We start from the raw sequence: 14,418 nt of genomic DNA on the forward strand, positions 1-14,418 counted from the left end.
TTGCACCTGCTTTGTATGAACTTCTCGTCGATCGGTCATATATTTCTGCTGTTTCGGTCTGCGTAGCAGTGTCGGCAGTGGAAAGCGTCGAAAACAAATTTTGCCGATTAACCCACCGTTTTGTCAGTGCTGAAGAAGCCAATACTGCCTTTTTCAGGTGCCTGGGCATACTTTTAACCCGCTTAGCCCATAGCTTAGCTCAGAAACCTCAAGAAAACGAAATGTTGTCGCAACAGACAAAGTTTTTTCACAATTTTATTTTGTTTACAAGATTTATATTTCCCGCCATTTTGGCGGCAGTCCGACCGGCGACCCGCATTGTGCAGATTACCGCTGGAGTTTGCAGTCGGCAATGTAAGCGTCCTTAGCGACAGGTTTGTAGTTGAGAGTCTCCCCCCTTAACGATAACATTTGTATAATTTCTCAGCTGATTTGTAAAGGTAGCGTGCATTGTAACTATGGTTGCAATGTGAGCGAGGAAACGAGAAAATGTGTGCAGTGGTCAGGTGCTTTTTTCCCATTTCGTCGTCACCATGATGCTGCTGCTGCTGAGATCTGTGTGCCTTGTCAAGCACAAGCCAAAGCAAATTGCATTAAACTTTTGAAAATTAAGAAGCGTGAAGCTTTGCGTTAAAAGTGTTCCATAAAGTGGCGTTGATGTGTTGTCTGATGTTAATACAAAATAACTAACTAACTAACTAACTAACTAACTAACTAACTAACTAACTAACTAACTAAGTAACTAACTAACTAACTAACTGACTGACTGACTGACTGACTGACTGACTGACTGACTGACTGACTAACTAACTAACTAAATAAATAAATAAATAAGTAAGTGATGATAATTTTTTTGTATTGACAACTTAGCTCTGAGACTTTTGTGCGGGAAATTATCTGAAAACCGTATACTCATACTCTGCATTAGGAAACCATACTGTTTTTTTTTTCACTATCGGTTATTATTTGCATGCATTTGAACTGTTAGTTATGAAATTCCCTTGTTCTTTTCTCTTGACTTTTGTTAGATGAAGACGTCGACAAGCAACGTTGGCACCGAACTACCTAGGCAACAAAAACAGTGGCAGCTTTTCTTTTGAATGCAACCCTTTAAATTAAACCAGTTTCACAGAAAAAGGAAACAGTTTCAACTTTTCTTTGGCAGAGGGAATGCAGATGCCTCTTTTGTTAATCCAGTCAGATCCCCGTTCAATGATGCATTGAGAAGCCTGACCACCACTCAACAAATCGCGCTAAATTGTAGGAAATATTAATTGGCTTGATTTAAGCCTTATTGCAAAGAAAATTAAAAGAAAACATTTTGCTACCCTATAATGTTTTAACATGTCTATACAAAACAATTGCCTTTGGACAGTCCTTGTTGTTTGGCAATCCATCAACTCCAAAATGCATAGGCGGATCCGAAACCAAAAAGTTCAAAACGAAAATAGGCGGCAAAGATTTTTTTTCCAAAACTGAAATATTTTCTTCTATTTTTCAACATGCGTTCAAGAACTTTTCTTAGATTGGAGGCTGCCCTTTGATAACTGGGACAAAAATTGCTCACCACTTTTATTATTAAAATGCCGTTAGCAAACAAACGAAGTATTGATTGAATCTTTTTTTTCCAAAAGTTAAGCGCCAAACTTTTTCCTTCTTCGTACTATTTAAATCTTGTAATCTTGCATTTAGCCTAGCCTACGTGTAGCCGTTCCCTACCCCCCTAAAGTAAAAACGGAAGGATTAGGTTTAGGGTTAGGGTTTCCACCTCCCGTTCCGTACCGTTCTCCCGTTCCTCGTCCCGTTTTTTCCTACGGGGGTAGGGTACGGCTACACGTAGGCTACATTTAGCCAAGCGAATTTGTGCCTGTCCTCTCTTTGAAGATATATATCTCATTACTGGAAATTTATCAGCTGGCAATTTGAATACCTCCTCCAGCTCATGAATTTTGAAGGATAAAAAAATTGTTATGTCCTTACTATTCCCAATTTATTTCGAGCGGTTTTTGAGGCACGAGTTCTTTTCTAACTTCTCCAGCTCGGATTCAAGAGAACGGCTTAAATGGGCTCTTTTGTGGTTATAGTTCTAGTGAGACGTAATCGTTACATTTTGCAGGCATAACTTGAAAAAGCACCAAACAATTGCTATTCACAGAGATCCATGACCGTATATTTATTTATTCAAGAAATTCGCCCAAAGGCAGGTGGTAAACATATACTGAATGCAGTCAGTTAAGGTAACACAATAAATCGCTTCCACAAATTCAAATTCAGTATCAGATCAAGAAATGCCTTTGGAACAATATTCACATTCGCCATTTCTACCGTCAAACACTAAGAAAATATATATCCTCCACTGAAATTAGTTACTGGTCCTCCAAGCCTCCAAACTGTTCTAACCGTCTGTTCTCTGACATCACGTCTCTTAGCTTTTGAGCGAGAGGGTTGCTTTTCTGTGGAAGCAAATTGCAAAAGGTCATTGTTCAACCCAACAAAGGTCATTGTTCAACAGCTTTTCTTGAGAAAATTTGTTATGAATCGCAGGTAGGCCTTTAACCTCGCAGTGAAGAAGGCCCTAAAGTAAAGCTGCTATCACCGTGGCTTTTTTTTACGTTTGCGACGTAACTGTAGCATGCCAAAATATGTCCAGAAAAGTACGCAATTAAGCTAGTCCTCGACGATTTCAAAGAGCGTCACAAAACTTCCCCTTACTCCTCCCCCCCCCCCCCCCTCCAACTTCAACTTCATGCGCATCTGTGAATACATACATCTTATTCGATGGTTTAACATATAATGCGCCCGGATATTGTGTGAGTTGCGTAGTATTTTTCAGAGCCCCGCAGGGACGAAGAAAAATATGAGCAATGAGCGAAACGTCCGCGAGTATTATATGTTAAACCATCGAATAAGAGATTTATTATTTCAAAACAAAAAAGATGTTATGTATATTTTGCTTCAATTTTATTTGGTATGGGTGTTTAAAAAAAATGCATCATCTGTCCTTCAGGGCGCGTAGGAAGAATGTAAACAGCACAAAACATCAGCCAAATGTGGATGTTACTAATACAGGGAACGGGAAACGGGGAACGGGTACTAATACCGGGAACGGGAATTTTGAATTCTCTGGCGGGTTACCGCTGTACACTCGTTCCAAGACTCCCGTTCCCGGTTCCCCGTTCCCCGTTCTCAGTATTAGTAACATCCGCCAAATGTCCTTTACTTGACTGGATTAAAAAAAAGAAAGTAATGACAAGTGACATGCGATGACAAGCTAAATTCTTAGCCTTTGAATCGTGTTGAAAACAATTTCTTTGATCGAAAAAATCCCGCTCTGTCCGTATTTGCTCTGTTCTAAACCGGTCAAACAGGGACACTGCAATGTATTACCGTCTTTTGCGCGTTCTCTTGGCCAAGTATGGTAAAATGGCGTAATATATATAGCGGAATAATAAAGACGATTAACATCACTAAGTGTTTTGTAAACTCCCGTGCTCAAAGCTAAGATTAACAGCTGGATTTCCTCTCACCAAAAATATATCGTTGTCCGCTCAAATTGCCTTCACAACTGCAAGGAATTAAAGACTCAATTGAGAATCAAACCTCTTCGTCCCTTCCCTGAACAATCTCTTTCCAAAAGATTTGGCGTTAAAGAAAATCCTGATTTACGAAATGGAGAAGTGATTCTTGCACTTAACTGGACAATTTAAAGAATTGTCACATGTAGACTTCTTCTTTTCTTTTGTAAACCGCACTTCAAATGAATACGCATTAATTTCATTCCTCGAGTCTTTTCACGGGAACTCATGAGCTCAATAAATTACTATGCTCCCAGCTATAATGGTAATGGTAATGCGAACTTTATTTCTACATGGCAAAACCTTCAGCAAAGATTATAAAATGATAAAAGATTAACTCAATATCCCTAACTAAACTAACTAAGCTAAAATACTTTAAGGACGGTGCCTACTAATTCAAAGGTATTTTTGCACGGTATGCTGAATAATCGGGAAATGCAGATCTTAATAAGTGTTCTTGAAATTCGTAAAGAAAATTGTGGGTAACCACTCTTTTTTGGAACATAGGTAATCAACAATATTTGTAAATAGCTTTGAAATACAAAGTAATGAGTGACGTTCTTTTCCAAATTGAAGCTAAGTTATCTCTAAAAAATGTGTGGTTGCCCCCAATTTTTTCTTTGGATACCAAGATCACTTGTTTAGTTCTGTTTTCTCTGCATAGTTTTGAACCGTGCAAAAAATTTCCCTTTATTAAGAAGCACCACCCATAGGAAATCTGAGTATTTCGAGATGCGCAGAACGTATGCTCAATAACAATAGTAGGCACCGTCCTTAACAATAATGATAATGATATCATGTTAAAAAAGTGACTAAAATGCTTAATATAAAAAAAAAACGTATTTCTTAAAAGTTACATGTATCAAGAACTCCCAACCAACCCTAAACGAAAAAAACAAAACCAAAAAAAAGCAACCTAAACAACATAAGCTAACTAAAAATCATAAGCTAAATTAAATAAATGGGTTTTTTTAGCTCCTTCTTAAACTGCCCACGGTACTGGATTGTCTTATATTTAATGGAAGCTAGTTCCACAATTTCGGACCGGCGACTGAAAACGCGCAATCACCGGGATTATACGACTTAGTGCAAGCTCGACTCACTGCAAGAGAGTTCAGCGAAGTAGAACTAAGCGTCCGTGAAGACGTTCTATGGCGTAAAATATCACTTAAATAAGAGGGCGCCATGCCGTTTAGTACTTTGTAGACTAAGAGTAAAATCTTAAAAATTATTCTAGATTAAACCGGTACCCAATGGAGACTTTGAAGCTCAGGTGTAATGTGATTATATTTTCTGGCGAAAGAAACGACGCGAGCAGCAGTATTCTGTATCAGCTGTAACTTATTCAACTGATAGGCAGGCAGTCCATACAGTAACGAGTTACAGTGGTCCAGTTTTTCGGTACACTCTTTTGTTACGAATTTTCTGATTTTGTTAATATTTCTAAGATGAAAGTGAGAAGTCTTACACACTTTTGCAGTATTGATCATTCAAGGACAAATGCGTATCTAACATTACTCCCAGATTTCTTACATCAGGCTCTGGTGTAATCAGTTCAGCAACAACTGCAACCGAGTCCAGTTCAGGTTCAACACGGAAATTCGATTGAGGCGAAAACAAGCAGCTCAGATTTATCTTGATTGAGTTTTAGGCCATTGTGCAATATCCAAGTATCGATGTCTCTTACGCAGAGCTCAACTTTGGACTTAGCTAAGTAAAGATCATCGAAGGTTTCTGTCTTGAAGGAGACATACAGCTGCGAGTCATCCGCGTAGAGATGGTATTGGAGGTCACGACTTCTGATTATCTTGCCTATGGGGATGTCACATGATGCTAAATAGAGTAACAACCCCAGGACGGAACCCTGAGGTACGCCCCGATCCACACTGCAAGGCGAAGACGTGCAACCTTCAACACAGACATACTGCTTGCGAGATGTAAGATAGGACCGAAACCAAGCCAAAAATGTACCCGTGATTCCAAAACTGGTGCGCATTGAGAATCTAGAGAGCCAGATCGAGTGCTCTACGGTATCAAAGGGAGCTGAAAGGTCGAGTAGCAGGAAGATTACAGAGTGCCTAATGTCAATGGCGCGCAGGATATCATTTTGAACTTTGACTAAAGCTGTTTCAGTTGAGCCTGGCTCCGATGTAAGAGAAATTTTTCTTCAAATAATTGGTGCGGGGCTGCGGAAGAGCCAATTTATTTTCGGTATTCCTTAATCGATATGATGTTATGCCGTTTCGAAACACAAATCTAGAACTCAGATACTCAGGGACCAGCCCATGTAAAGATTTATACATCATAACAGCAGCTGATTGCAATCTTTGATATTTGAGTTTACGCCAACCCATTGCCCGAATGAATTTATCCATGTTAGAGTCATGGTTGGCACACATTAATACACGGGCTACAAGATTTTGGGGCTTATAAAGCTTTTCACAGAGACCACTGCCACAGTTGCACCAGACAGTACTACAGTAATTAAAATATGGTTGAACGCCTCTGTCATATATATCAATTCATATATTAAAGGTATAAAATGTCGTATTAGCTTAACTAAGCTAGCCCTATGAGAGTCCATCCACTCTTTTTGCAGAGATTCTATATATGACATTACCAGTTCATGTTTTGGTCGATGTGCACACCAAGAGATTTCTTAGATGACACCTGCTTTACTGGATGGTCATTTATACTAAAAGAAGGAATTTCAGGAAATGTTGATAACTTCTGTCCCGACGCAACCAACATGAATTCAGTTTTTGTTAAATTCAAGGTCAGTTTATTGGCCAGTCAATAGCCATGTTTACACCCTATTTAAATCATAGTTTAGACAGTCATCAATATGTTTTAAATCTGCGCTAGCGAAGGTGAGGCTGCTTTCATCTGCATACATTCTAGGTTGTGAAAAATACACTGACAATTTGGCAGGTCATTACATATGATAGAAAAAGTAAAAGTCCTAGAATTGTTTCCTGGGGGACACCATATTTGACTAATTTTGGAGAAGACATAAAGGAGTTCATTATACAAGTTTGAGTACGATTGCTTGAATATGATGCGAACCATTTGTGACAGAAACGGCGTATTCCATATAGAATTGTAATTTCGCTAATTGAATATTGTGATCGACAATGTCGAACGCCATTTTTAATATAACGAAAAGGCAATCAATATTCATGGTCCAACTCTCCGTAGCTTCGAGTAACACAGTAGCCGCGGCCGTAGAGTGTTGTGAACGAAATCCGGATTGATAACGAGAAAGAATAAAGTTTTCAGTAGGATAGTGGTATAGCTGGTCATAGACTACACGTTCAAACATAGACGACTGGGATTACTGATATTTAACAATCAGACAATTAGTCAATAGCCCATGAGGCGAAGCCGAATGCAAGTTAAAGAAATATATATTTGGGAATAAAACGAAAGAAAGAGTCACGCTTTTCTCTACTCGAGGACTATTAATAATAGTCCTCTAGTAAAGTAGCCAATCAAAATGCAGGATTATTTTGCATTAGTCCACTAGTTGGGTGATACTAATGGTCGATAGTTAACTACTAAGATCATTGCGTTTTCCAGAATATCTATACAACTGGGAAACCGGCCCTAGCAGAGTTCCACTCATCAGGAAAAATACCAGTTATCAGGGATTGATTAAGTGAGAGATCTAGACTATGCAATTAAACGAGGGCACTCCCTTAACCATTTAGCTGAAATATTATCTAGTCCTGTAGCCTTAGACTTACAAAGTTTTCATTGCAGAGAAAAAAAAAGTATAAATAGCGTCATAGCTCGCATTTGTAGAGCATTTTGCACGGCATCGCAGAGGTCCTGGGTTCGAATCCCTTTTGAGCCACCTGAATTTTTCAGGTGTCTTAAATGAGGTAATTGCTTAAATGGTCCAGTTAAGTACGAGGATGAAGCTTGGTCATTTATTCCGAGCGGCTTCAATTTTTTTTTCCTTTTTGCTTGTAAGGCACTTGTCTCATTGCCCACGTCACAAGTTAGACCTTTGCTTATGTAAAAGAAGATGACTGAGCTCCGAGGCGTTCTTGCGGCCGAAAGTGAATACGCGCACGTGGTCCTCATTATTTGCCAACTAGTCTTTGCTAAAGCTCTTGAAGGTCTATATTGGAATACCAGCAAACTTAAGGTGAGGGAACCACAGACGCACTGGGAGAAATGATGCCGGATCATGTCAGTGTGAAAACTAGCCGCAAAAAGAGGATCACAAATCATCTTACCTTGTGCATTATCTGTCGTTTTCTCTTCTTGCAGCACTTGAAAGAAACGAATCCGCATATACAGCCAGCACTAGATATTTTAGACGCCCGAGGTAAGGACTCAATTTGGGAATCTTTACCAAGATTTAGTTGTACAGTTTCATTCTTCCGCGAAGCAGTAGAAAGCTGGGGTGATAAGGAATGAAGCTGTGAATAAAGAAACAAATAACTTAACTGAAGAATTTCTCTAGGTCCGAATTCTTCGAAGGGAAAGCCGCTAGGGAATTTGGTATCTCAACGAAAAGGTCATTTTAGAGCAAAAATTGACGTAAGCATTGTAGTATCGGTGTTCTGAAGTACCTCCCCACCCTCCTGATAAGTTGTTAAAAAAAAAACATGCGCATGCGTACAATAAAATAATGAGCACACGGAGTGAAGATCGCGAGTGTGTTTAAATCCGTTTATTTCTTTGGAATCTGTGGAGAGCTTACTTTTTTTTTTAAATCAAACCTTAGCAAGGATTCGGTGTTGAAATGAAATAGATTAAGTTATTTATATTAACATTATAATTTCATGATCTCAGGAGAAATTGTGATATTTCGTTTTCTATTCGTACCTTTTCGGCCATTGCTCTCCATCTGTCCCAGCCTTTTAATCTCCTCAGTCGGCAAAGAATCGAATCTAAACTAGATCCATTACGAGAAAGCTCTGAATAGCCAGAACGTGTTAGTTCCCGTCTAAAAACGCCAACCATCTTCTCTGTCTCAGGGTAATTTTCAATGAGCTTTTTCTTGCTTGAGTCTTCCGAAAAGGTTTCGGGCATTGCTATGAAAATCGAACATAACATAACTGAAGCCAACCGATAAAGATCCGGTCGCATCATTACTGTTCGTGTAAAAGGTTTCAAAAGCTACGAGTCTTGTTTGTGTTCTAAGTGTCCCCTACTAGTTACCAAGAAAACATGTTTTCTGAGTAAGTAAACGAGTCACCCTTTATACTCTTCCTTTTCCATTAATAGATATTTCGAGAGTCTTAGATGCGTCACATATCGGCGTTCGCTTGTTTGGCGGCTTCCATTTAACACTAATCTTCAATCGTTTTCAACTCGTTTAATTATACTGATACCATAGGGTAATGTAATTGAACGCCTCCATGTGAGAAGTCATACTGTGAAGAAATTACAAGGGAGGCAATTACGAATGACTTACGCCCGCGGGAAAAGAAAAAAAAAACTGAATCGAATTCGATGGAAACTTCCGCTGGCGTTACATGTCAATTTAATAATTGCATGTTCAATTTATGAAAATGATCTCAGAAATTTTGATTAGAAGGTAAATTGCCAAAAGACCAGATGAAATTGTCTTCAAAAATTATAGTCAAGTTTGACAAGGTACTGTAAACGTTCCTGCATTTCACCGTGTTTAATCTACATGTCACACTCTCTGGTCAATTTTAAAGAACTGCTCAATCTCATTACTCACTAGAAGTTTCCCAATTCAGTTTTCGTTTGCTTCTGAGCAAAGCGAGAATCAACCACGTTTCGCTTGTAATTGGACATTCACCAACCTTTGTGCCCACGGACTAAGCAATTAACAGAATCCATCGCTGTAAGATTGGGTTAAAAAACTAACGTAAGTAAAATGCATAAAATCATGATTAGTAAAAATACATTTCTAAAGTTAACAATAGTTCGCCCACATCATTTTGAAGTCCTAGATGGACTTACACTAATACAAGTATCTAATTTGCTTAAATCTAACCAGTAAATAAATTTAAATAATTCCGCTATGCTTACTGTGAAAAAAAAAAAACAAAAAAAAAAAACAAAGTCTTTCTGATGAAAAGTTTTTGCAATGCACCTTAATTCCAACCACTCTACGTTACTTATGAGAACGTTACCAAAGTTGATCTAAACGAGTTCAACAGAATTTTTATTGAAAATAATCGCTTAGTAGTAAAACGTTCATCCCAAATTTTGATTACGTTATCACCAAAACGTCTGTCATTGACGTTTTTATAATTCCTGTCTTCATTTCGAACTGAACAATCTGATAACGTTAGGCAAAAACATACTCTTTAAAACGGAAGATAAACTGCAACCTGGGCAAAAATAGCATACAGCTAATGTGTATGCGTTAAACTAATAACAAGTTACTCGGAAATAAGGCGGTAATGCGACAGTCTGCTATTTGTTAACAAGAAAGACCCCGAAAACTTGCCTTGGAGCGAGCAGTGAATAATACATTCCACCAATTTCTTTCAATGACATGTTGTTTTCTTTGTTGGCATGGGGTTCATTGAATGAACTTTGAGGAGCAAACTACTACTACTACTACTACTACTACTACTACTACTACTACTACTACTACTACTACTACTACTACTACTACTACTACTACTACTACTACTACTACTACTACTACTACTACTACTACTACTACTACTACTACTACTACTACTACTACTACTACTACTATTACTAGCGGAGCTCCCTGGTTATTTATTCTTACTGCCTGTACGGTTTGTGAAAATAAAAGGTTTCGAATTGTCCGCGTTTTGATGTTTCCCGTTGCTGCTTTAATAATTAAATCGTTTTCTTTGCTTTCTTCTATAGAAAAACTCAGTGCCTAACTAGTGAATTCCACGGTAAATTTTACGCTAAAAACCGATATCGCATGAATCACGAGGCGATGAGTGCGATGAGTGCGACATCGGTTTTTTCCAGTGTAATTTACTTTGCAATTCACCAGTTTGGCAATAATTTTTTCTTGAACCGAATGAGTTTTAAAAGAAAGCAAGCACACCCTCAGTGAGCGAATGGAAAAGGAAAAAAAAGCCATTTCCAGAGTCAACTGTCAATAACCAGCGAATAGGAATCGTGCTAAAATTAGAAGCCATAAAAACAACATTGTCAGTTCAAGGTCAAAGAAGAGTTTTACTGATGTACTTTATTCCACTTTATCTATGAAAACAAGATCATTAACATTTTGATGTATTTCATTGAAACACGCCAGGTTGGCTTGGTACAAGAATCTACAAACTACGGCAATGCAACCAACAAAGGACGATCTGCTCCAACACTTAAATAACATTTGGGTGCTTTAAACAAACTTCTGAAAACACAAGCTACTGAGATTTCACCCAAATTTTACGACAAACCTCATTGCGATTACGTGTTTATAACATAAGGGCAAAATTTTCTTGTCACTGTCGAGGCACAACGAAAACCAGTTGGGCAAGGAAATTAAAAAAAGCATTGTTCGCTCGCATTTTAGAGCAAAACAAACAAACAAACAAACAAACAAATCAACTTTTTCTTTATGTCCAAAAGAGTACAGATAATTTTAATTAATTCCATAAAAATTCGATTTTCATTCCTGAACAAAGGAAGAACCGATTAAACCACCTTTTAAAAATACGCATCCACTTTAAATAACGCATCCTTAAAAATAACAAACGGTTCAGTGCCCAAGGAAAGAGTTTGTGTGCTAAGTATGAGCTATTACTGGTATTCTGTTTTCGGTCGTTGTCGTTCTCTTTCGCTCGTCCTTTCGTTTCTTTTCTAGACTTAGTCCTCCAGGCATCATGTAACTCTTATCAGAGCTTCTAAAGATATGCCAAAAATTGCAATACAGAGAAAAAAGCGGTTCTAAGCAAATAAATAACCACACAGCTTTAAGTTTACATCCCGCCGATGCTTGACTTGAATAACTGCGTAGCCACCAGAGTGGACCACAGATATCATGATTTGTCAAACTGGATTGAAACCAGCGAAAAATGCAGAAAGAAAACATCTTCCAAACCGTTTTCCATTTGAACACGAAAAGCGTTGACTGTGTAAGAACGTTCGTTGATATATAGTATGGCCGTGTAGCCGCGTCGAACCACAGAAAGCGCGCGAAAAATGATGCCTTGCTTATGTTCAGGTAAGCTCATTAAGGTTGAGCCTGCACTCCAATCGAAAACCAGTACCTGGTCAGCGGTCAACTTAAAAAAAAGCTGACCTCGGTGAGCTTAAGCTTGAGCCCGCGATATGGTCACGTGATACTGGTCAGCTGATGCCTTGTTTTGACAGTTGTCAATTAATCAAAAGATGGATGTCCAATATCAAAGATGTATGCTGTAAACTAGCATCATACTGGTCACATTGGCATACATGGAGGGGTGGACGGACGGACTTTCGTACAGACGGTTGATGACGCCATGGCTTTAAAACCAAGATTTCTCGCATCGACGGGTTACCATATTTTCTTAACAATTGTGCTCCGCGCGCGCGCGCCGAAGGTGCGCGCGGAGCTCCGCTATTAAAGAATAATGACATCGTCTGAATCGTGTCCTATAAAAGCAAGGGTTAACCTGTGATCGACATTGATGTGAACAAAATAATCAAAGCCAATATGGACAAGCACTGGCTTACACGTGGTTTGGCCAACATCGCACGTATGCGCATAGAAATATCATCCTCAACCAGCGCGGCATAGTCTATTGAGACCTATTATCACGTATTAGAGCGTATTAAAGACAGCAGTTATTAGTCTGCGTAGTTATTCCCATAGCCAATTATATTGGATTCTTGGCGGTGATGTCAAAGTACGAAGCAGGCCGAAAGTATATACAATAAATCAAGAGATTGAACGTGTGGAAAAAAAAATCACTTTTATTACTTGAAACAATATTATTGCATTACTACACCTCAAAAGATTACAAGACCATACATAATAGGGGAAAAGGTTAAACCAAATCCAATCATTTGGGCATTTTCCCCGGCCACCTAAAATTTCTTATTGTCCTTTCTATCATTATTATTTTGCGATCTAAGGAGTATATAATGTAAACGTGTCATATTGTCTTGTTCGTTATTAGTTTTCTACCGCACTCTCAATTCTGCTTGCTTGTATTCAATTAACTATCAGAAGTCATTTCTTTCGGGAATCATCTAGCGGCCTGGAAAGAGCACGCCAAGCTCTTAATTTCATGCCTCGCCTGTGGAAATAAGATGACAAGTAAAATTAGTCATATATCGTGTTTTCGATAAGGTGAGCAGCTGCCATTTCACAAATCGAAAGGGATTTAGCATTGTCCGTGTTCTCATGGACAACGCCGGATATTCGTCATCACAGTGGTCAAAATTTCTAAAGAGTCCACAAAGAATTTTGACCACTAAATACATCAAGCATAGCACCTTTAATTTTGTTATGTGTACGTGTGTGTATTTTTTTTTTCTCAGTCGAAGATGACGGCTTTTTACCAATCAATAGATAATGCGCACATGGATGGATCAATCAGGAAACGGTCTTCAAACTATGCTAATGAATTTCTGCTAATAATTATTCATGTGCGTTAATATGAGATGTGTAGATAGTCTGGTTTTCATTGCGCTTTATTAAAAACTAAACTTATTGTCATAATGAATACTCTATTTAAATAGAGTTCCTTTTGTTAAATGACGACTTGCATAACCGAAAAGTTGAAACTTCTTAATTTTTAATGGTTTGTTTTCCAATGTTTTGTTTACGTTTATCAAACGGTCCTAGTATGCGTGTTAGGAACAAAGTAAAATTAAAGGTATTTCTCTTTCTACATGTATTCTAATAAGTAGTACGTACTTCGCATTTACGTGTCTGACATTTCAGGCTCAAATCGAAAGAAATAAATAATAAATGACAAGGATGTTTTAGGTCAGTAATTAGACGTAGTTAGAGACAGCAAAGTGTTTACTTTTTTCTTTCTATTGCCTTTACATCATGTCAGAAGATATGAGCCGCTGTAGCCCGGTACATCTTCCTGTAGCCTTTAACTTGCTCAGCAGACTTTATGACTCTAATACTAGGAGGGAAGACTTAGCAATGAAAACGAAAAAAAAAAAAAAAAAGAAGAAAAACAGATAACGTTACATATGCGTTTTACATGTTGCTACATTTCTTTGAAGTCTTCTTCAAAGCGTGAACACAAAACGTAAACACAAAACGATAATTTTTCTAGCTTACAATGATCAACGTCGTTAAAAGTCATGGCAGCTGTATGAAGGGCATCTCTTTTGTGTGTGTGCGTGTGTGTGCAGGAGTCCATGACTAGGAGCCTACAAGTCAAGTATCGTTATTCCGGTAATGAACCCTAGATTAAAACACTCTGACTTTTATCTGCAGTCCAGTCTTAATTCTACTTAACATAGGAATGGATTCAACAGGTCTCTTTCCTTTATATACAGATAAAAAAATCTTTTCCCTCAGGACGAAACCAACAAACACCATATTCTAATAACGGTGACCTTTTAAAGTCATAAATAAGAAAAAAAGCCGTTTTGTGTTTTTGTGACATGACCTTTTTCTTTTGCATGATGTCCATATGTGGAGTGCTTTCAATTAGCCATTTAATAGAGGAGCTCCGCGCGCCAAAGGCGCTTGCTTGGAGTACCATGCATGGTTAACCATTTGGGCTTGGTTATGACGTTATCGTACTACAGTCCGTCAGTAAGTTTAACCCAATACGCGAAATGTCGCACTTTGACACTGCTTTTTGTAATACAACAAACGACAATTTGGAATCCAATCAAAAGCGGTACGTTTCTTAGTATGCCGTACAACGAGAAAAGAAGAGAAAGATAAAACAAACCAGTAAGC

General features: G+C 38.3%; 1 protein-coding gene and 1 long non-coding RNA gene across 2 annotated transcripts in view; both read right to left on the reverse strand.

Moving 5' to 3' along the window:
• Nucleotides 1-2,181: 2,181 nt before the first annotated feature.
• On the reverse strand, nt 2,182-8,859 carry LOC138050321 (uncharacterized). Its single transcript, XM_068896674.1, has 3 exons — nt 8,415-8,859; nt 7,820-8,005; nt 2,182-2,453 (listed from the first exon to the last, which is right to left on the reverse strand). The coding sequence occupies exons 1-3, from the start codon at nt 8,679-8,681 to the stop codon at nt 2,367-2,369; spliced, it is 540 nt and encodes a 179-aa protein (XP_068752775.1). The 5' UTR covers nt 8,682-8,859; the 3' UTR covers nt 2,182-2,366.
• A 3,581-nt stretch (nt 8,860-12,440) lies between these two features.
• LOC138051713 (uncharacterized) overlaps nt 12,441-14,418 on the reverse strand; it is a 2,639-nt gene continuing 661 nt past the window's right edge. Inside the window, exon 2 of the long non-coding RNA XR_011132889.1 lies at nt 12,441-12,781. This is a non-coding gene — a long non-coding RNA (uncharacterized lncRNA). The remainder of the gene's footprint in view (nt 12,782-14,418) is intronic.

The sequence above is a fragment of the Montipora capricornis genome, chromosome 6 (genome assembly GCF_036669925.1).
Source record: "Montipora capricornis isolate CH-2021 chromosome 6, ASM3666992v2, whole genome shotgun sequence".
In the NCBI taxonomy this organism is placed as follows: Eukaryota; Metazoa; Cnidaria; class Anthozoa; order Scleractinia; family Acroporidae; genus Montipora; species Montipora capricornis.